We start from the raw sequence: 24,109 nt of genomic DNA, 5'->3' as shown, positions 1-24,109 counted from the left end.
AAGAATAAATAAGAGCAGAGAGAGCAGGACTTACAATTAGTACCTGAATGATGACCATATGTAACTGTTCACAAAATACAACAAACTACATTGAAATTGGAAAGAAAACCACACACAAAAAAGCCAAAAAACTACAAAGAAAAAAATTAAAACTTCATCAAAACAAGATGTAAACCATATAAGCAAGAGAAACAATACAAATTTTAAAAAGCAAAGAGAATAACAAGACAACCCAAAAATTGAACACAACACAAAAAATTATCAGGAAAACTAAAACTGGTAACACCATAAAAATTATTTAACAAAATGACATCAACAACACTGAATGTAAATAGACTGAATTTACCAGTTAAAACTAACAGAATAGATAACAAAACATGAACCTTTAATATGCTTCTTATAATAAACCCAACTTAGTTGTAAAGATAAATACAGACTTATATTCAAAGGATAGAAAGCTATACAAAGCTAGCAGCAGTCAAAAAAAGTTGGAGCAGCAATATTAACCTCAGACAAAATAGACATCAAAGTTAATAACATAATGAAAAGTGTGGCAGGTCACTATATAATTATGAAATGTTTAATTGAACAAGACACTATAACCATAATTAATATATATACCAAATGAAAGACCGGGTAAATACATTAATCAAAATCTTAAAGAAATTAATAGACAAATCATAATAAGATATTGTTAGAAGCTTTCAATATATCATTTTGAACTAAAAATTGATCAACTATAAAGAAAATCAGCAAGGCTATACAAATAACAATTTTATTATGTATGTATATGTAAAACGCTTCACCTAAAAAAATTCATTTTACCTCCTTTAGTGTCCATGAAAGATATTCTAGAATAGACCCTATATTAGGTCATAAAGCAACCATCAATAAAATTTTAAAACATTGAGATAATATAAACCATCTTTTCTGATCATAACACTGTAAACTTAGAAATCAACCATAGAATGATGAAATCCAAAAAAATCTTCACACATCACTAAGGCAGAAAGAATTTCAAAAAACACCTTAACACATCAGCTACAACAATTGGAAAAAATGCAGCAAAACAAACCATACTAGATGATGATGCTAGAAGAATGATATTAGATGAAAAGAAATTAAGGCAGAAACAAATTAATTTTTTTAATGTTAAACTATTGAAAAAATAAGACAAGAAGTTGGTTTTTTGAAAAAATTAATGAAATTGATAAATGACTGGCAAACCAGAAAGGAAAATAATGAGAAAAAAACAAATTCTACAAAAGGAAATGGAACCGATGATATTACAACAGAACCTAATGAGATAAAAATATCACATGGTATAATGAAAACTTCCTTTCTGACTAATTTGAAAATCTAGAAGAGATGGATTAATTTCTAGAATGTGTTATTTTACCTAATTCCTATAGAACGATGTAGAAAATCTCAGTGATAAAACATCTCCAAAAAAAATCTCCCATTGTCAAAAAGTCCAGGTCCAGATGGTTTTACTGAGGAATTGTATCAAACATTTACCAATTTTACAGTAACTATTCCACAATACATAAATGGACATTATGCTACCAAACTCATTTTATGAAGCAACAAGAACTGTGATATCTAAACCAAGCAAAGATATCACCAGAATTGGAATGAATGTAGATGCCAAGATCTCAAGAAAGACATTTGCCAACATAAGTCACCTAAGCATTAAGAAAAAAAATACATCCCGATTAGATGGGAATCATATCAAATATACAAGAATTGTTTCATATAAGAAAAACAATGAAATTAATCAGAAACAAAAGAGAAGAACCATATGATTATCTCAATTGATGTAGAAAAGGGATTTGATGAAATTTAGCCTCCATTCCTTAGAAAAACATGCAAAAAATAGATGCAGAAGGGACATTTCTCCACATAAAATAAAGGTATCCATGAAGGCACAGGAGAGAAAACAAAACTATTTGCAGACAGATTAATCCTCTATATGGAAAAGCCCAAGATTCAATTAAACAATTGCTCAATCTAATTGAAACATTTGGCAGTGTTGCTGGTTATATGATCAACATACAGTGAATATTAAGGAATAAATATAAAAAGGTAAGCTATTTAGGAATAAATCTTACCAGAGAACAAAATACAGTAGAACCCCAGTACTTGACCTCATCAGGACTTGACATAATTCGATTTCAACATATAAAGGCAAGAAAATTTTGCATCAGAGCTCAAGCAAAACATTGGAATCCGACCCGATGGCACGTTATTTTTGTAAACAAAAGTTTGTGTTTCAGACATTCATTTAGTTGTTAATATGTTGTTGAAATCTTTTGTGGCTATGTTCCAAGGATTTTGCTATAATTTTCTTAGTTTTGGTGACTTTTGGTACTGTTTTTTTTTTTACATTGAACATAAATTAAAATTTTATTACCAGCAAGCATTATTTAGATCCATGTCACAAGTGATACATTTATATCATGGAGTTAAAATGCAAATGTAACTAACAAGTGATTTTCAATTTTGAGTTACTGTGAGTGAAAATATTTTTTTTTACATTTCATTAGAGGCTCATACAACTCTTATCACAATTCATACATATACATACATCAATTGTATAAAGCACATCCATACATTCTTTGCCCGAATCACTCTCAAAGCATTTGCTCTCCACTTAAGCCCTTTGCATCGGGTCCTCTTTTTTTTTTCCCCTCCCTCCCCGCTCTCCCCTCCCTCCCTGCTCTCCCCTCCCTCCCTGCTCTCCCCTCCCTCATGAACCCTTGAGAATTTATTTTGTCATATCTTGCCCTATCTGGAGTCTCCCTTTCCTCCCCCTTCTCTGCCATCCGTCTCCCAGGGAGGAGGTCACATGTGAATCATTGTAATCAGTTCCCCATTTCCAACCCACTCACCCTCCACTCTCCCAGCATCGCCCCTCACACCCCTGGTCCTAAAGGTAGCATCCACCCGGGATTCCCTGTGCCTCCAGCTCCTATATGCACCAGTGTACAGCCTCTGCTCTATCCAGTCCTGCAAGGTAGAATTCGGATCATGGTAGTTTGAGGGAGGAAGCAGCATCCAGGATCTGGGGGAAAGCTGTGTTCTTCATCGGTACTACATCACACCCTGACTGACCCATCTCCTCTCCTAGACCCCTCTATGAGGGGATCTCTAGTGGTCGACTCTTGGGCCCTCGGGTCTCCACTCTGCACTTCCCCCTTCATTCACTATGGTATAATACATATATATATATATATTTTGCATGATGTCTTATACCTGGTCCCTTTGGCACCTCGTGATCGCACAAACTGGTGTGCTTCTTCCATGTGGGCTTTTTTGCTTCTGAGCTAGATGGCTGCTTGTTCACCTTCAAGCCTTTTAAGACCCCAGACAGTATCTCTTTTGATAGCCGGGCACCATTAGCTTTCTTCACCACATTTGCTTATGCACCGGTTTGTCTTCGGCGATCCTATCATGGAGGTGTACAGCCAATTATATGATTGTTTTGTTATTTGATGCCTGATAACTGATCCCTTCGGGACCACGTGATCACACAGGCTGGTGTGTTCTTCCATGTGGGCTTTGTAGCTTCTGAACTAGATGGCCGCTTATTTACCTTCAAGCCTTTAAGACCCCAGACACTATGTCTTTTGATAGCCGGGTACTGTTTTTTAAAAGAATCATCATTGTAAGGAACTGGTTAACTGTGCTATCGATATTGTTGACGATAATTTAGTAAACCCTTTTAGAAAACAGTTAAGAAAATGCCAACAGCAGACCACATTAGACAGATTTTTTTTTTTAAGAGAAAGCCAGCCAGGTCTTAGTGAAAAAAGGCAAAGAAGGGGGAAAACTCCTGAAAAGCATCTACCAGTTGATTTTCTGGAAGGGGAATCCCCTTCCAAACAATGAATTTCTCTTCATACTTGCTCTCCGCATCTGTGTCCACAGATACAGTTCCTCATCAGTCTCAAGGTATGGAACATACTGTAATTGTTAAAAGGCAAGGTTAGGGTAAAAACTTCTTATCGGAAAAATTGATTTGAAACTCTACTGCATCGCATCTGGATCCTCCTTCTAGAACAGATTAGTGTTGAGGTCTAGGATTCTATTGTAATCATATAAAGGAAACTACAAAATATTCCTTCAATAAACCAGAAGAAAAAAAAAAGAAACCGGAAGGAACTTAGACAAATGGAACAAGTTACCTTGTTCTTGGATAGGCAGGCTAAATATTATGAAAATGTCAATATTATTAAAATTGCTTTGCTAATCTGATCCAATCAAATCAGAATTAATAATAGAAATGAGGAAACTACCAACTTTACAAAGAAAGCAAGAAACCTGGATAAATAAAACACTATTAAAAATAAAAGCAACGTTAGGAAGCCTTTCACTCCCAGGCCTTAAAACTTACTGTATAGCCAAAGTAATCAAAACAGCCTGATATGAAGACCAGTGGATTAGAATTTAAAACCCAGAAATAAGACCAAGTACATAAAGCTATCCAATTTTTGATAAAGAAGTAAAACACATCAAATAGGCAAAGCATAATCTTTTCAACAAAGGGTGCTGGAAAAACTGGATCTTCATTTGTAAAAGAATGAAAAAAGAGCCACACCTTACCCCCGTTACAGTAACAAAAGCAAGATGGATCCAAGACCTATATATAAATCACAAATTTATTAAGACCATTAATGGAACAATAGGGAAAAACTTAAGGACCCTAATACAAGGCATAAGCATACTACCAAATATAAAGAAAAATATCCACATTGTAGAAGACAAAATGAAGACCTGGGACCTGCTTAAAATATTACCTTTATGCACAACAAAAGGCTTCATCAAAAGAGTCATCAGAGAATCTACAGACTGGAAATATTTTTATTAATAATTCATCAGATAAAGGAATAATCTCCAAAAGTCTATAGAAAACTACAACATTTTAATGAGAACAGTTCAAATAATCTAATAAAAATGGGCACAGACATATAGCTAATTTGCCAAAGACAACATTTAGATGGCCAACAACCACAGGAAGAAATGTTTGAAATCATTATCAATAAGATAATTACAAATTAAAACAAAAATGAGATATCACCTCTCACTGATATTTTTGTCCAAATTCAATAAAACAAAAAACAGACACTGGCAAGGATTTGTAGAGATAAGAACACTTTCATTTTGCTGTTAGAGTTGCAAAATTGTAGAACCCTTAAGAGAACCAGAATGATACTTTCTTAAGTGCAAATACAAGGACTTCCTTTTGATTCTGCAATTTCTCTGATGGGTAGGGACCCTAAAGCAGTTAAGACTGTAATGCAGGCAGACTATGCACACCTATGTTTATTGCAGCTATTTCCACAACAGCAAAAACATAGAAATAACCAAAACGCCAAATACAGAGGAATGACTACACAAGCCCTGGTAGAACCATACTATGGAACTTTATGTATCAATAAAAAACAATGATAATTTTTTTTAAACACCGCAAGACATAGACCAAACTAGAAAATGTTATGGTTAGGAATTCTAGTCAGTCTTACAAAGATAAATATATAATGTCATTATAGTTATATAGAAAAACAAAGGAGCAAAATGGTTTATAGTTTGTAGATCAACCGTTAAGACTGATGACTATGAAGACAGCAGGGTAGGGGTGGGAGCAGGAAGAGGAGAGGGATGGAAGGGAGGGGACAAACATGGAAGAGTTTAAAGGGATATTGTCATTGATTTTATTTCTTAGGCTGTGTTAAAGATGTGTGTGTGTGTGTATAATGTTTCTTTTAAAGCAAAATCTCTTCAGATTCCTTATCCCTCAAATCTAAATAGAGGTTTGAATGTCTTAAAAAAATTAACAAGAGTAAGAGTAAAATTGAAATAAACTTGGAGTCTTTAGTTGAAATAAACTTTGGATTCTATATATAGATATATAATTTTATATGTATCTAAATTTATAGTATATAATTTTATAATGTATATATTTAAATATATTTAAATTATGAGCCATATATAGAAAAAAGTTTATAAACAAGCATGTAGTGAAGTATATCAATTTAAAGCCAAATATTTCAAGAACGACCCAGATGAAAAGACAGAACATTGCCAATGTGCTTAAAAGTGCCCCTTTCATTTCTTCCATATCACAAAACTTTCAGTATAAGCTACCACTGTACAAAATTTGGTAATTTTTTTCTGACTTCCTTAACATTTTATCGGTGCATGAGTTACAAAGCAATAATACTTTAGTATTGTCTATTTATTTTTACATAAGTTAAATTACCACAATATATTCATGTATATATTCCATTCTTGATAGACACTTGAGTGATTTCTAGTTTCGGGTTTTGATGAACCTAACTCATTTGTTAGGTTGTTGTACAATGATAGCTTTCATGTTACTGTTGTACTGGAAACTGTGCCAATGGGTATTTCAAATACGAGCAGGGTCATCTAGGGGACCAGGTTTCAACAGACTTTTCACACTTGATAACAGACTAGGAAGAACGTTTAGGCTGTCTATTTCTGAGAATATTTTTACCCACTAAAAACCTGGACTATTATAACATAATGCTGGAAATGAGCCCCTCATGTAGGAAAGCAATCAAAATATGACCAAAATATGATCTACTTCTTAGAATCAACCTTAATGATTAAGAATAGAGTAATACTTAAATAACTTTTATTTTTCTCTTTGTGTCTACCTCCAAATGAGAATAATCAGGAGACATCGTTAATAATCCAAACATGTGATAGACAAAATATGAATCTAGGAAAATTGGAGATCATAAAATTTTACTTGCATGTAATATTAATCATATTGTCTGAATTTGTGCATTCTAATTGGCCGATTTTCTTTGGAATGAGTACAACTATGGATCTCTTCCTGTCAGTTGGCCAAGTAGCTGTCTTCCAATTTTCCTGGCATAGAAGAGTGAGTGCTTCCGGTGCTTCATCAGCATGTGGAAACATTTGTTGGTACTCCATCATTTCCTGGAGCCTTGTTTTTGACATTCTTTCAGTGCAGTCTGAACTTCTTCCTTCAGTGCTCTTGATTCTTTCTCATGATGTCTCCTGAAATGGTGCAATGTCAAGTAGTTCTTGCTGATAGTGACTCTGTATTCTTTACACCTTTTTTTAATGCTTTCTGTATCATTGAATATTTTGCCCATAGAATCTTCTCAATATTTCAACTTGAGGCTTGAAGTTCTTTCAATTTAGGATATTCTGAGCATGTTCTTCCTTTTTGGGTTTCTAACTCTAGGTCTTTGCCCATTTCACTATCTTTTTTTTGGTCTTCTTGAGCTGCACTTTGAAATTTAATGTTCACCTCTGACTTCATTATTTATTCCATTTGTCTTAGTACAGTCTGATAGGATAATGTCTATCCATGGCTACTCTAAAACAAAGAGCACATTTCAGAGTCTCTTCTGCCATCCCTTTTGGTCTTTTCTTTCTTCCCTGGTTTTTTTTTTTTTTAAACATTTTATTAGGGACTTGATGCAAAGGGCTTAAGTGGAGAGCAAATGCTTTGAAAATGATTAGGGCAAAGAATGTACAGATGTGCTTTATACAATTGATGTATGTATGGATTGTCATAAGAGTTGTATGAGTCCCTGTCTTTTTAATAACACGATTTCTTCAGGTATGATGTTCTTGATATTATCACACAGCTTCTGTCGTTAATGTTCAGTACATCAGATCTGTTCTTGAGATGTCATGCCCCGAGAATTCGGGTGGGATCTATTCAAGGTCATATTTTTGCTTTCATAAGTTTGTTTGAATTTTCTTCAACTTTAACCTAAACTTACTTACAAGCAATTGATGATCTGCTCCATTCAGGCCCGGATCTGGTTGTAGATGCTGTTATTGAGCTTCTTTCTCTATTGCCTGTTCTTGCAGATGCAGCCAGTTTGATTTCTGAGTATTCCATCTGGAGATAAGATTTTTGCGTTAAAAAAGTCATTGGTCTTGCAAAATTCTACCATGCTATCTATCTCCAGCTTTGTTCCTGTTACCAAAACCTTATTTTCCAACTCTGTTACTTCCTCCTCATTTCCAACTTTTGCATTCCAATCACCAGTAATTATGTCTTGATTGCATATTTGATCAATTTTCAACTGAAAGATGTGATAAAATTCTTCTGTTACGCCATTACTGACTTTTAGTAGGCAGTACATAAATTTGAATGATAGTTGTATTGATTGGATTTCCTTGTATATGGGTAGACATTATCCTATCACAGATAGTATAATACTTCAAGGCAGATTTGAAATGCCTTTTTTGAATATTAATGCAATGCCATTCCTCTTGATTCTTTTCATGCCTGGCATAGTAAGCCATATGATTTTGTAATTCAAAATGGGCAATTCCAGTCCATTTTGGCTCACTAATGCCTGGAATATCGATCTCTATGAGATCCATTTAAATTTTAATGAGCTTAAGTTTTCCTATGTCCAGTTATTAATAGGTTTTTATAGCTATTCTCACTTTCAGTTGTGCACAGTCAGCAGATGAAGGTCCCAAAGGCTTTGCTCCTGCAGGTTTTAAACTATGGTGTTGGGGATGAATATTGAAAGTATCATGAACTTCCAAAAGAACAAACAAATCTGCCTTGGCAGATTGGCAAGAGTACTTGGCAAAAGTACAGTCAGAGAGCTCCTTACAGGCAAGCAAGGCAAGACTTCATTTCACACCCTTTGGACTTGAGAGATGAGTCCCTGGAGAAAGACATCACGGTTGGTCAAGTAGATGGTCAGCAGAAAAGAGGAAGGTCTTCCATGAAATGAATCGACACAGTGGCTGCAACAATGAGTTCAAACACAAGAACCTTTGTGAGTTTAGTACAGGACCACTGGTGTTTCGTTCTGTTGCACACAGGGTCACTATGAGTTGGAACTGACTTGATGGCATCTCATAACAACTACTATTTTAAGAAGGGACCTTTTCCTCAGCCATATTTTGAGGACCTTCTTACCTGAGAGGCTCATCTTCTGACACTACATCTGACAAAGTTCTGTCCATAGTGGCTAATTCATCAGAAAGAACAATGTGCCCCTCCTTTGTACTGTTTTTAGGCTGGAAGCTTTGCTCAAGCCTGTTCATTTGGATGTCCCTATTAATATATGAATACCAGGGCCTAGCCTTCAGCATCACCACAAAGCACAAGCTATCACAGTATGACAAACTGACAGAAAAGTGGTGTTACAGTGTTGTTGAAAAATAACTGAAAGTATCTTAGACTGCCAGAAGAAGAAACAAATCTGTCTTGGAAGAAGTGCATTCAGACTGCTCCTTAGAAACAAAGATAGCTAGACTTTGCCTTACGTATTCTAGACATGTTTGCAGAAGAGACTGGTCCTTGGAGAAGGGCATCATGCTTGGTAAAGTAGAAGGCCAGCAGGAAAGAGGAAGGACCATCGAGGGAGATGGATTGATACAGTGGCTGCAACAGTGGCCCCATGCCTAACAACTATTGTGAGGATGTTTCAGGACTAGTCAGTGGTTTATTATGTTGCACCGCTGGCTCATTCGGAAGCACCTAACTACAACAGTAATTTGAATAATGCGGATTCCTCCCTGCCCCACGTGTAAAAACTTTCGATATATATTCTGGATACAAATTATTTATTTGTAATATGTTATTAATATTTATCATTCTCCTTTTCACTCGATTATGATGTTTGGATTTTAATGGCGAATTCATCATTTCTTTTAAAGAGTACTTTGTTTCTTGTTTACGATTTTTTTTCCTCTCCAAAGAGGCCAATATAGTACTCTTGCATTATCACCCATAAATTGTTTTATTTTGAACATTTCAATCTCTACTGCAACTAGAGTTGATTTTTATGCATTATATATTGGCCTTGATCTGTTTTGAGTATTTTATCATGCGCATACCAAACTTTTTCAGAATTATTTATTGACCAGATGTTCATTTCCCTACATTTTTATCTAGAGCCAGATGTTTTAAAATTTGTCATTTTAACTCAACTTTTTCTTTCACTCTGAACTAAGTCGGTGAACTAAGTCGGTGTATGGAGCAGAAGACCTACTATGTTTAAGTCTTAATTTGGTGTGCTCTATGTGTAATCCTGAATAACACACATAACAATAGCCTTTAGTTAGTCTATTTTCTGTACTATCAGTTTTGAAATACCATAATCATGTCTCACTCATTTTTATCTTAAAAACAAGTCCTCAAGTTTCCCCCATGATTTCTAACTTATTTATGTATATTTGGTATACTCTAGGTTCTCATTATTTTATGCTTGGTACTATAGATACATACTCAATCATTTTTCTGGTTTCCCCTGCCCTATTTCACTTAATTGTATAATTAAAAAAATAATTTTCAAGAAATACTCCATATATGAGGGAAATTGAAAAAGTTCACAGAAAAATTGTTATTGTTTACACTTTTATTTCACATAATTTTTAAAGCATCATATTCATTTTAATTTTAGAGCAGCATATGTTTTGTTTTCGCTATTATAAAGAACTGGAGATCTGGTAGCTTAGTGGTTATGCATTGGACTGCTAACCACAGGGTCAGCAGTTCAAAACCACTAACTGCTGTTTGTGAGAAAGCGCTTCCTACTCCCATAAAGCAGAATAGTCTCAGAAACTCAGAGAGATAGTTACAGTAGGGTTCCCTTGAGTTGGCATCAACTTAATGATCGTGTGTTTGGTTTTGTTTATCATAAAAGGATATAATCTCAAAGCAAGGATTACTTTTATTTCAGTGGTATACTTTTTAAGCTTTATTCACTATTTTAACCTTAAATCCAAAACATTAAATATAGCATTCAAAACTCTTTAATAACTATCCTGTCTATATGTCTAATTCCATGTCTTTAATCTATTAAATTATGAAATTTGAAGTATACAAAAATGTGTAGTTTTGGATCCATCATTTTTCCAAATTAATTCGAATTATGTAGTTATTGAATTTACCTTAGCTTCTCTTTAGAAAAAAAAGATAGGAATTATAGATCATTGCTTCTCGAGTTTAAGTGTATCTTCCACATACTTGTTTCAATATTTTTATTATACATATTTCTATATAGCTCACTGTATAGGACAAGAGTAAAATGACTACATAGGATTTCTGTTCTTTACGGCAACAGATATCCTCTTTTCCCTGCACAACAGCTGTGTGTTGAATTGCCATCATTTAATTAGCATCAGGAAATCGCACCAACTGGTTCTGAGTTGATTTGGAGTCATGATAACCTTATAGGACAAAACAGGTTTTCTCTCTCACTCACTCACTCTCTAACTCACTCACTCTCTTACTCACTCTATCACTCACTCTCTCACTCACTCACCCACTCACTCTCTCACTCTCACACACTCTCTCAGTCTCTTGCTCTCTCACTCACTCTCTCACTAACTCACTCCCTCAAAAAAAAAACAAGAAAAAAAAAACAGGTTTTCTGAGACTTTCAGTCTTTCAATGACCTCATGCCTTATATTTGACTTTCCAACTTTCTATATTGAATTTGTGAGACATATCCATTATATAGATTTACATGGCAGAATACTTGTTGGGCTGGGATCGATCCAAAAGGCAAGCAGTTTGAAACCACCAGTCACTCCACAGGAGAAAGATGGGAATTTCAATTCCCATAAAGAGTTAAAGTCTCAGAAACACACACTGGGTAATTTCTGTCTTGTCCTACAGAGTCACTATGATTTGGTATCTATTCCAACAGTAAGTCATGATGAGTGAGTCATGAGTAATAGTTGGGCTTTATGTCAACTTGACTGGGCTAGGATTCTTCCATGATGTTATATAATTGATATGATATATATATAATAAGATCTTACATAGCTTGCTTAGCTTCATGGTGTGATTGATCTGTGAAACAGGCAAGCATTCTGGGAAGAATAGGATAAAGTATTACTTTCTTAATCTAGTTATAGCCTTGTTAAAATCAAAGGGGTTTTCGTTTGGGTTTGATCTGATAGTATAGATCAATATGTACAGAAACTAGTTCACTTCTGCTAGATCTGTATCTTGCTTCTGGTTTTTCAACCTCCTGCCATATTGCCTGCCAATCTCAGGAGCCATCAGCCTACTGCTGACCTTGGATTCATTCAGCTCAGCATCCATCAGCCTTTGGTCTTCCTGCTTCATCTTTCTGCTTCCTGTTTGTCAGCCCCTGCAGCTACTCGAATCAGGAGAAGCTTCCTGCTTACATCTGACCCATGGACTTCAACCAGACTGGACTTACCCACTTCTACAACTGTGTGAGCCATTTCTTGATATAAATCTCTCTATATATATCCATGATGATACATTCACATATAAATGTCACTGGTTTTGCTTCTGTAGAGAACCCAACCTATTACAGCTTGTATAGTATTTCTCTATTCTATTGTATGAATACAGCAAAATCTATCCATTTCCCTACCATTTCTCATTTGCTTTTTCCAGTTTTTTCATTCTTACAAAATACTGCAATGAATATTCATGTGCATGTGCTCTTGTATGCATGTATAAAAGTGTCCATAAAAAACATATCTAGAAGCATATTTTTTAGATTTGGGGCCTATACTTTTCCACCTTCATTAAATATTAGTAAATCACTCCCAAAATGGTCGTATCAACAGTATGTGAGGGATGCATTGCTCCACAGCCTTCCTGTCAAGTTTCATTATGTAGGTATGAAAGGATTATGCTTAGTGAGATTCTAGTTTCCATTTTACCCCTTCCAAATATGCAGCTTCCATAGTGTAGTTGTTAAAGTGCCTTGCTGCTAACTGAATAGTCGTCGATTTAAACCCATCAGCCTCTGTGTAGAAGAAAAGTGTAACTTTCTACTTCGGTAATTATCTACCAGTATGAGTCAGAATATGACTAGGTAGCAGCAGGGGTTGGACAATGGGAGTCCTCGTTGACTGTGTTGCTCAAACCTTTCTTTCTTCCCCCAGCTCTAAAATTAGACCTATGAATCACCTCTAGAAGATAAGGCACTTTGTCTGTATATAACATTGTCTCTTGCCAACTTCGCAACTAACACAAAATCCTTCTTGATAAAATAGGCACTCTCTAAAATGTGTCTGTTAATTTTACCAGATGTTTTAGTTTTAAAAAGCCAGTGTCTGTACTGTATAGGTATATAAACAGTAGGTGGTCAAATGCATGTCTATAGATACATACAAGACACTGAATCTGATCTTTACTATCTGAAGAACAGGTGTTTATTTGGACATTTCTCAGAGGAAAGCATAATGGATAACTCAGCCATGTTAAAAGCTCAAAAAAAAAAAGAAGCTACTGTATTTCAAATGTATTAATTTATTTCCAAGGCACTAGGGATGAAAAAACCTTCTAGATCACTTTCTATATATTGATTTATAACATTAAGTGTTTATATGTGGGTACACTCACATTTAATTAGTAATCTCTGGAGAAAGAAATGCTTTTTTTGCACTTAGTGTACTTCATACAACATAACCTAGTAGTGGTTGCCTGAGTAGATGCTTATGAAAATTGAATTTTACTTACTGAAAAAAATTATTTGAAAACTAATCATTATATATAAATAGTTGTAAATTTATTGACTTGTTATTTGTTACATAGTCATTATTCCCACTGATCCATGTAGAACAATCAGAAGAAATATATTTAGGAGAAAATTTTAAACACTGAAGGAAATATGAACAAAAATATATTTGAAAAGAATACTTATCGCAAAGGGGGAAATGCAGAATTACAAGTTCTAATAGAATCAGATTTTCTGGGACCATGGAGACTAGATGAAGCTCTGAAATAATTGCTCTGACATCATATTTAAACTGTAACCAAAAATATTTCCTGAAGTCTTCTTATAAGCCTTTTCACTTTTTTAGCTTAACTATTAAAGAATGTCTGCCTTGAGCATTATACTTTCTTAAGATCTATCTGTCTAGGATCAAATTGACAATAGCAACTTGAAATTTCAGATAAGAACCTTAGGGGACAGTGAGCTTATTCTAATAGAGAAGGAATAACTCAGAAAAGTAGGGTGGAAATGGTTGTATAACTCTAAGAATGTAATCCATGTCATTGGATTCTACATGTAGAAACTGATGAATTGGTGCATTTTGTACTGTGGATATTCTCAACAATAAACTTTAGTCATTTATTTTAGGCAGGCAGAAAATATGGAAATATGAAAGACTGCGACCTTAAACATTATTAAATAAGAATGTGAGTGACTTGGCCGATTTTAAACTGACAAAAAGCAATTATTTTCAAAATTGTGTTAAGGAAAACTATCATGAATTGTAAAAATGACTCCTCTTGCCTCTGATAACACACAAAAACTGCTTATCCATTCATTCTGTGAGTTACTGGGACTGTAACTCTTTATGGAAGTAGAAAACTCTTGTCTTTCTCCCACAGAGTAGCTAGTGGGTTTGAACTGTAGACCTTGTGGTTAGCAGCCCAATTCATAACCACTAAGCACCAGAGCTTTTATAAATTATTAAGAGAGGGATATTCTAAAACTGAATAAGCAAATCTCAACCTGTATGAGTATTTACAGAAACAACCATTTAATTTGTTGCACCCTCCCGCAAAGTCTTGCTTTATAATAATTTCCTGTAAAAGAACACCTAAGAAACCATGGCAGGGAGGGGGCTCTTCAAGAAGCCTCAGTTTTCATTGTCATCGCCCTTTATGAAAAGCTCAGCTTAGTCTCAGTTAATTTTTCAGGTCTTTGTAGATGATTCCTGTTTTGTTTAGCACTGTGCAACTACTGCTTCCTTATTTTCTTTCTTTATCCCAAACTGTATTACTTAGTCATCCATTTCTGCAAGATTCTAGAGCATAGGAGCTGAGTCACTTAACTAGAAATTTGTGAGTTTTAACTGTTGACTATCAGGCAGTGAATTTTGTAGTACCCAGTGCTTTTTTACACCGAGTATTCATCAAAATTCTGTGACCATTATGTTTTGTTTTTTTACATTTTTTACCTTGTAGAGTTAGATGATCCTAGTTCATAACAGTTATTTATCTTTAAAATTGTTCTTTCATACATAGATTTCTTGAACATAAAAAGTGCTCGGATATACATGAAATTATTTTTTTTCTAAAACAGTATAACTGATTTTTATGATACTTTTAAAAATATGTGCTTATATAGCAGGGGAAGAAGGAGAGTCAGGATTAGAAAGAGGATATGAAAATCATAGCTAGTTGCCTCTAAGAACAACTGCCTCTGTTGCCATAACAACTGGATGGTTCCTGGCTACTATTGCTAAACATTTTGATCAGAGATTCTATAGAAGAATGCTGAAGGAAAATCTAAAACAGAACTCTATATCCTTATCCACTCCAGACTTTCTAGACCTATGGAAGCTGAATAAACCCCTGAAACTGTTGCCCTGAGATAATTTAAAAATCTTAAACCAAATAAAATATCTCCTGAACTTTCCTTAAAACTAAACAGTAGTTTAGCTTAACCAGTTTAAAAAAATAAAAAAGTCTGCCCTGAGCGTTATGCTCTTTAAGAATGATTTATTTGAGTTCAAATTGACTGTAGCTACTCAAAAGTTTAGGTAGGAAATTTAAATGGTGTAAAATTTATATTAATGAGGGATGATGAACAATTCAGAAAATGAGTTGCACAAAATAAATGTACCGTAATTGGTATCATTGAATTGATTTGTATGTGTAGAAACTGTTGGAGTGTTTTCCTCTCTATAGTCTCAGCAGTGAATTAAATGCCATTTTAAAAGCATATGTGCTTCTAAAAACTACGCTAATACAAGCAGATTTCCAGATCTGTACTGAGTGTGTGAGGCTTTTTTATATGTAAGATAGTTCATGGGTAACTGGAATTTTTAGAGGTATTTGATTTTCTCATGCAGCATCATAGAAAGTAGCATGTGTAGGTGTTCACAAGGAGAAAATTCTTAATTATGGGAGAGAGAGAGCAGATTTAATGCTTAATTTCTAACCTGTCCATTATGTGCCAATAAAACTGTTAAACAATTCTAACCTAAGTGAATGAAGCATTTAGCACATAGTTGTTTCATGTGCCTGGCAAGGGTGCAGCGCAGTCAGTTTAGGAGTAATTTGGTGCTTGAAGCCTGTGTTTGAGGGTTTGGATTAGAATTCACGAATGCAGAATTACTATTAATAAAAGTATGAGTTTCAGAAATCTATTGCTTAAAATTTAGTAAATGTTTAATAGCTTGATGGTGGATTTTTAACTTCAACACCACTTTCTGAATGTAAAAAATGTGAGCTACTTTTTAGTGTTCTTACTTTGAATGTTTATTAGAGAATTTCTTTCTTCCTTCATTTAAACCAAACACACTTTCCAAAGAGATAAATTGTGACTCAAATAGCTAATATCAGGAACCAGCATTTAGGATTTGCTTTCGATGACATAGAAAGGAAAAAGTACCTTTAATTTCCTTTGCTTTTTTGATTTCTTTCGAGATGTTATTCAATCAAGTAGCCAGCCAAAGAGCTTTGTATTTATAAGAGCTTATCACATATCAACAAAATAATGAGAATCCCACAAGCACAAATTCAGTGAAGTAGTTCATTTATACTAAATTTCTGCAGTAAAGTTCTGGGTCAGATGAAAAATATATTACAATTTGTTCAGTAGGCTTTGAACCAAGTTTTATTTAGGCATATAGTACTGTGTTTCTGTAATTTTGAAACTGGTTACTTTGTTGTTGTAAGCTTTTGAGTCAGTTCTGTCTTTCAGTGACTCATGTAAGAGAATAAACCTGCCACATAGGCAGCTGCCAGGGCTTTCCTTTGAAGAGCCACTCGGTGAGTTCAAGGGACCAGCATTGTCGTTAGCTGTCAAGAACGTAACTGTTCTGCTCGCAGGGCCCCGTGGACTGCTTCGACATGTTGGTAAATCATAAACGTTTGATTGTTTTTCAACTGAAATGTAGGTGTTGTTACATATGTGTACATTCGTATTGCAGTCATCACCCCTGTACCCAGGGTGTATAGAAATGTAATCACTTTCCCTAATGAAATCTAATATCATGTTACTGAGATTATGCAAGTGTAGGTCTGTCCTAATCCTAAACTCATCTGAGTTATACAAAAGCAAATTAGACACACAGAAGTAAGCACATACTGGAGAAGACATATGCTTTATGAGGATTCCTAAGAACTAAGGAAAGCCCAAGGCTGCTGATGAAGGAATTAAAATGACTGATACCCTAATTTGGACTTTGAGCTTCCAGAACTGTTAAAGAAAATAATTCCCTGTTCTTTAAAGTCACCTACTAGCATTTCTGTTTTAGTAACAGGAGAGAACTAAGACTGATGTTAATTTCTAAAAAATTAAAAAATGACAATAGAAAATTACTATATTCCACACAGAACAGGACTTCTCACTGATAATTGTGTACTATTTATCTAATAAAAGCTGTTTTTAGGTGATATTACCAAGAATGGTAGTGTAACAAACTAAAAATCTGCTCTTCCGTAAAAGCAATGAGAAAGCAGGCAAAAATCATCAAAATCAACTTTTTCAGAACTCAGTAAATTAACTGATGGCTTGCAATAATCCTAAAAGCATGTGTTCAAGGCAAACTACTGTATGTTAGTATGGGCAGTGGGCTTTGTACCATTTTACTTTGTTGTATTTTTATCTCCTCCCCAGTTTTTTGAAAACAAACTGCCTTGAAATAATTATAGTGATAAAAAATTTTCCATCTAGCTTTTATAAGAAGAGACTTAATAGGTATGGAGCTTCATGTATCTCCAAAGAATTTTCATTCTCTCTCCTCTATGACCAGTCCTGGTCATCTCCGCTCATGGGGCTCGTCTTAATCTGACTCAGAGTTCCCTTACTGCAAACACCTGGAGATTTTCTTGCCAGCCATCAGTGGCAGTTCTTTAATATCTGCACTAAGCAGAGGGCCAAGTAGGTAAATTCCATCTCTATTGCCAACTGCCTGGTAAGGATCAGTATGAATCAAATCCCCCAAAAGTAGAGATTGATCCCACTCCTCATGGTCACAGGTAATGGTAAATCACCTCAGTGGCTTCCAACCTTCACTCTACCTATAAAGTGGATTCAGAGTTACAACTGAGATAGACGCTGGCCTCCAGACCATTTGCCCATGTAGTCCTTCTGACCCTAGCCTTACAGAAATGGGTCAGCGCTCAGACATTAGAAGGACACCATCCTTCAGAATACTGGATAGACAGGTAGCAACCCCTGCTGGATCTCATTGCCCCTTTGGGTGAAATATTTGCTAGATGAACTCAGAGTACACAAAACTACAGATTTATTACAACCCAAAAGGATACAAATGAAAAGTCACAAGGTGTGAGGTCTGGAAAAGTTCCCAACACCGAGCTTCTATATGTGTAAGGACATATGTCCCTCCCCAAAGGATGTACAATCAGGAGGCTCAGAAACTGAGTCTCAGGGTCTAGGACTGTTAGCCTCCCTAGCTATTATGATGGATTACATCATGCCCCATGAAAGTAGGTAATAGCAGCCCTAAGTGGTCTGTCTTGAGGGTCTCCCCCCCACCCCCTTGCTTCTAGCCTCAGGTGTGGTCTAGCCCTCAGGAACTCAAAACAAAGACCACATTGCTTTCTTTGCCTTAGGACATCACAGCTGTATGAGGCAGTAATACCATTTGGGGCATAAAAGAAGCTGGCCAAAACCTCAAAAGGAAAAATTCGGGAATGAAATGTCTATAGAAGGCTTCGACAAAGTTCTGGTATGTTTCTGGGAATATAGAATGTCTCATGGCTGTGCAATGGTCTCATGCCTATCCCCACCCAAAAGAGGCCATGAAGGCTCTAATCTTAACCTTTGTCCGACCTTGAGTCTGTACAAACAGGATTGAAGACAAAGATACTGTTGTAAACTACTTGCCAGAGCCTTGAAAGTGTGGTTGAACATGTACAGAGAGCCCTTGGCCAAGACTGGGGAACTTCCTAGTTCAAATCACTTGAAGCAATATCTGTACAAACATTAGCTGATCGTTCAACTAACATAGCAGCTATTTCAGGGACCAGAAAGTCAGTGGTTGCTAGGGACTGGGAGAGGGGAAAATGGAAATAATTGCTGAGTTTGGGTTTCTTTTTGAAATGATGAAAAATCTTAGAATTAGTAGAGATGAGTACTACAACAATATATACTAAAAATCACTCAATTGTATATTTTAAAAGAATAAATGGATGGTATAAGAATTATATCTTAATAAAATCATGCCATGTGTGTTTTAGACATGTGTATAGCTTAAATGTGATTGTTAATAATTCAGAAATGTGACTAGGTATTATCAATTTTTCCTTGATAATTAACTTTTTGAAATTGATTCCAGAATTAAAACAATTACTAGGTTAATATTTTAGGTGTGTGATGTCAAATTATTTGTACGCTAACACTGCTTTCATACATATGTAACAATACAATAGTACATAAACTGTAAATACATGGGGGTAATGCAGGATCACAAAAATTTAAATAAATTTAAAAGATGACATTAAAATAGAATATATTTGGAAGCAGTGTCTTCTTAAATTCTAACCTGTTGATTGATGTTGGATGATCCAGAAGCAGATGCTACTGTGGCTCTTTGTTGATGTAGTTGCTATGGTGACATGATACCTCCATGCACAGCAGGAAGCTTACTGTACATTGGCTAGTTTGCTAGAAAGGAAGGTTTGAAGTAGGTATTGATGGATATAGTGATACATGGTTGTACCTGTACCATTCTTGCTCTAATTTTTTTTTCGCCAGGTAATTATAGAATAATATACAACCCAAAATGGAGGTTTTGTAAAGATTGACTTAGTAGAATAAGAGTCACTTGAAGTCCAACTTGTCAAAGAAGATTACCTCAGTATTTAGTTAATGGAACAAATTGGAACATCTGTAGCAGAAACTTGCAGCAACCTTTGTGTAGGTTTGGTAGCAGCAGTTGAATGAGAAAATTAAGACGATGCGAGCAACAGTAAGTACTAGTGCTAAGGTTTCGAAACTGGCCTTGGTGCATAAGCATAAACATGACTTGACACTTCATCAGATTTCACAATTTATATTTAAAGGTTATGTATTGATGTGATAGTAAGATCGCAATACTTTTTTTTTTAAATGCTGGCTTTGTTGTTTTTTAGGGGGTTAAAGCTACAAATTTGGTAGTTTTAGGGTAAACTTAAGATTCTGTTATTTCCCAAGAACAATTTTGTTCAAACTATAGCGATCTGTGTTTTGAGAGGAAAAACAAAGTAATCACATGGTTTAAGTAAAGTAAAAGAATTTTTAAAGACCTGTGTAGTTTAGAACATTAATATTTTAAATATGTAAACTATCTTAGATGAACTTCCTTTAGGCTATAACATGTTTAATGCTGAGATGTTAGCACTTCAATGTTTGCAATTTTAACATTGCCTTGAACTTATAAGTTGTTGAGAGTGTCATGTTTTACTAATTTATTTAAAGTCTTATAATTTAAGTTTACAAATACATGCCTCTGTACCGACAAATACACAGATACATTGCATGTTTGCATATATGTGATATTACCTTATTTATCTACCATTGTCTGAAAATGTTAGTCTAGATCCAGGGTCGACAAACTGTGCCTCTCAAGCCATATGTGACTTTCAGTATGTACATATGGCTCAGAAGTAAAATTGAAAATATTTAAAGGAAGTTATTCAGATAATGATGATTTCATTTTTTGTAGAAATATAACTATTTTTCTCAACTAAGTTTTAAATTGTTTTGAGTGACAAGATTGACTTTTCTGTCTGAAAAATTTGTCAATCCCTAGTCTAGATGATTAAGTAGTATTTTCTTTATAAGTTTGAAAGAAACCCTTTTTTCAGGACCTACTATAGATCAGACACTGTGCTGAGGATTCATTTATAATGTTTCTCCCCAATATTCCCAAAAGACCATTATGTAAATTTTCTTGTTTCCATTTTAAAAAAGAAGATTCTAAATTTCAGAGTTAAAATAATTCACCTAAAATTGCACATCTGTTAAAGTAACAGTAAGATTTGATTCTGCCTCCAAATCCATTTTTCTTGTCAAAATACTTATATATCTATGAAAACAAATGAGCCTAAATTGAAAAAATAATTTATAATTAGTTTATGTTATACTGTTTACTCATCTGTCCTAATATTTGTTGTAATTGGCTATAATCATCTCCCTTACTGACGGATGGTTGTATTCCCAGTTTCTCAAACAATGCTTAACATGTATTAATTAACATTAATTACTTGTCCAACAAGATGAATTAAATGGGTAGATAATTGACAGATCTCCTTTGTTTGTTTGCTGTCACCAAGCATATATTTTTACTTAAATTATTTTCCAGAATAGGACTGAAAAAATATCAAGTTCATTAGTTTGAACATTATTCTTTCTTTGTAAACATCAATTTCTGTTTGGATTTCAGTTCACTAATATCATCTACAGATAAGCAAGATTTAGCAAAGTTCAGATAAAGCTTGATTCTCAACTCCCTGGAACATGTCAGTTTAACAACAGTTTTTACATATTTCTGACTTTTGAACTGACACTATGTTTGAAATAAGTTCAAATGTGGATATCATACGGTTGAGGTACCTGCAATTTATCATGGTAAATAAAAAGTAGTTAGAAATGTAATGTTAGTGTTTAGAGAGCCTAGAACTCTGATAATAGAGTAGCCACTATCCATTTGTGGCTATCTAATTTTAAGTACCATGGACTGCCAAAAGAACAAAAACTTCTGTCTTAGAAGAAGTACAGCCAGCACGCTCCTTAAAAGCAAAGATGGCAGGCCTTCTTTCATGCACTTTGGACGTGTGATCAGGAGTGGCAAGACCCTGGAAAAGAACATTATGTTTGGTAGAGGGGCAAGGTAAATGAGGAGGGCCCTCCACAAGATGGGTTAACAACAGTGGCTGCAACAGCGGGCTCAAACGTAAGAACAGTTGTGAGGATGGTGCAGGACTAGGCAGTGTTTCAGGTTCGGTAGTACACAGGGTTACTGTGCGTTGGCAACAACTCGACAGCACCTAACCACAACAAACTAAACTTAGCTAAAAAACTCGGTTGCTTGTTCCTAATAGCCACAGGACACTATAGCAACTACCATATTGGAGAGTGCAAATATAGAACATTTCAGTCAGCACAGAAATTTCTGTGAGAACGTTCTGGTCTAGAAACCAGATAAAAATAAAGATACAGGAATCATTTAGTAGTGGACAGTAGTGAACTCATTGAACCATCTCTCATTTTGTGAATAGATCCCATAGTTCATGTAAATATATAAAAACAAGGCTTTACTTTTATTTTTTAATCATTTTATTGGGGGCTTTTAACAACTCTTAATCACAATTCATTTATACATCCATCGTGTCGAGCATATTTATACATGTGTTGCCCTCATCATTCTCCAAACATTTGTTTTCTACTTGAGCCCTTGATATCAGCTGTTTTCCCCTCCCACATCATTGCCCCCTCCCTAACCCTTGATAATTTATAAATTATTATTATTTTGTCATATCTTACTTTGTCCAATGTCTCCCATCACCCACTTTTCTGTTGTCCATTCCCCAAGGAAGAGGTTCTATGTATATCCTTGTAGTTGGTTCCCCCTTTCTACCCCACCTTCCCTCCACCCTGCCTGTATCGCCACTCTCACCACTGGTCCTGAAGGGATCATCTGTGCTGGATTCCCTGTGTTTCCAGTTTTCTCTGTACCAGTACATCCTCTGGTCTAGCCAGATTTGTAAGGTAGTATTGGGATCATGATAGTGGGGGTGGGGGAGAAGCATTTAAGAACTAGAGGAAAGTTGTGCATTTCATCCTTGCTACATGGCACCCTGTCTGGCTCGTCACCTTCCTGTGACCTTTCTGCAAGGGAATGTCCTGTTGCCTACAGATGGGCCGTGGGTCCCCAGTCTGCACTCTCCCTCATTAACAGTGATAAGAGTTTTTGTTCTTTGATGCCTGATACCTCATCCCTTCGACATCTTATGATCACACAACCTAGTGTGCTTCTTCCATGTGGGCTTTGTTGCTTCTGAGCTAGTTGGCCATTTGTTTACCTTCACACCTTTAAGATCCCAGATACTGTATCTTTTGATAGCCAGGCACCATCAGCTTTCTTCACATTTGCTTGTGCACATATTTGTCTTCAGCAATCATGTTGAGAAGGTGATCATCATGCTATTGCCAGTTTAATGTAGCAAAGTGCTCTTGTATTGAAGGTGTACTTGAGTGGAGGCCCAATGTCTGCCTGGTACCTTAATACTAAAACTAAATATATGCACATAGATCTATTTCCCCATCATAATATATAAATATATTTACATATGCACATGCCTGTATTTAGATCTCTGTAAATGACCTTTGCCTCTTAGTTCTTTGCTCTGTTTCCTTTCACTTTCCTCTTGTCCTACTATCATGCGCAGCCTTCGTTTGGGTTTCAGTAATTCCTCTCGGTTACATTGCCCATGATCAATCCCTACCAGACCAGGCCTCTTATACCCTCCTCGCTGCTGATTTGGATCCCTTGTTCCCTTGTCCCTGGGTTTGTTATCACCACTTCCTTTCCCTCACCACCTCTTCTCCCATCTTTCCCCCGCCCCTCCACCTTTGGCCCTGGTCTTCTTGTTTGCTCCTCCAGATTGTTCATCCAGCCTATATTATCTAGATAGACCTGCAGAGATAATAATATGCACATAAAAACAAGATAGAGCCAAACAAAGGAGTCAGTGTTTTAAAGGTAGTGATAGTATGTAAACCGCTCCTGTGAAGGCATAGCTGTAGGTGGATATGCTGTCAGTGGCCAATGTCGACCAGAAATTTCCGAGTCAGTGATGGGGGGGGACTGCATTTGCCCTGACATAAAAATGTGGAAACATAAATTTTGCTACAAGAACCAGCTGTAATCCATGTAGACAGAGAAAATAACTAGCCAATATGATGAAAGCTGAGGGCACTGAAATAGGAAAGATGCTTGCAGAAAAAAAAAACAAGGTCTATTTGGTGCTAATGATTGACAGTGTGAAACTGGCAATAATGTGCCTGGGTCAGCCAGGGGCTTAAGTGGAGAGCAAATGATGGGGGCAATGAATGTACAGATGTGCTTTACACGATTGATGTATGTATGGATCGTGATAAGAGCT

At 35.5% G+C, this 24,109-nt stretch overlaps 1 protein-coding gene across 3 annotated transcripts in view; it reads left to right on the top strand.

Moving 5' to 3' along the window:
- The window catches only part of FNDC3A (fibronectin type III domain containing 3A), a 201,116-nt gene that overhangs the window by 47,233 nt on the left and 129,774 nt on the right, over positions 1–24,109 (top strand). The window contains exon 4 of one of the 3 annotated variants that reach the window (XM_075533281.1): positions 12,144–12,234. The exons of the other annotated variants lie outside the window; for them this stretch is intronic. Coding sequence (XP_075389396.1) covers positions 12,193–12,234 — 42 coding nt within the window. The 5' untranslated portion in view covers positions 12,144–12,192. The remainder of the gene's footprint in view (positions 1–12,143; positions 12,235–24,109) is intronic. 3 annotated transcript variants of the gene reach the window in all.

This window comes from Tenrec ecaudatus, chromosome 15 (assembly GCF_050624435.1).
Source record: "Tenrec ecaudatus isolate mTenEca1 chromosome 15, mTenEca1.hap1, whole genome shotgun sequence".
Classification (NCBI taxonomy): Eukaryota; Metazoa; Chordata; class Mammalia; order Afrosoricida; family Tenrecidae; genus Tenrec; species Tenrec ecaudatus.
The sequence above is the reverse complement of the archived record's forward strand: the minus strand, read 5'-3'. Positions and strand labels throughout refer to the sequence as shown.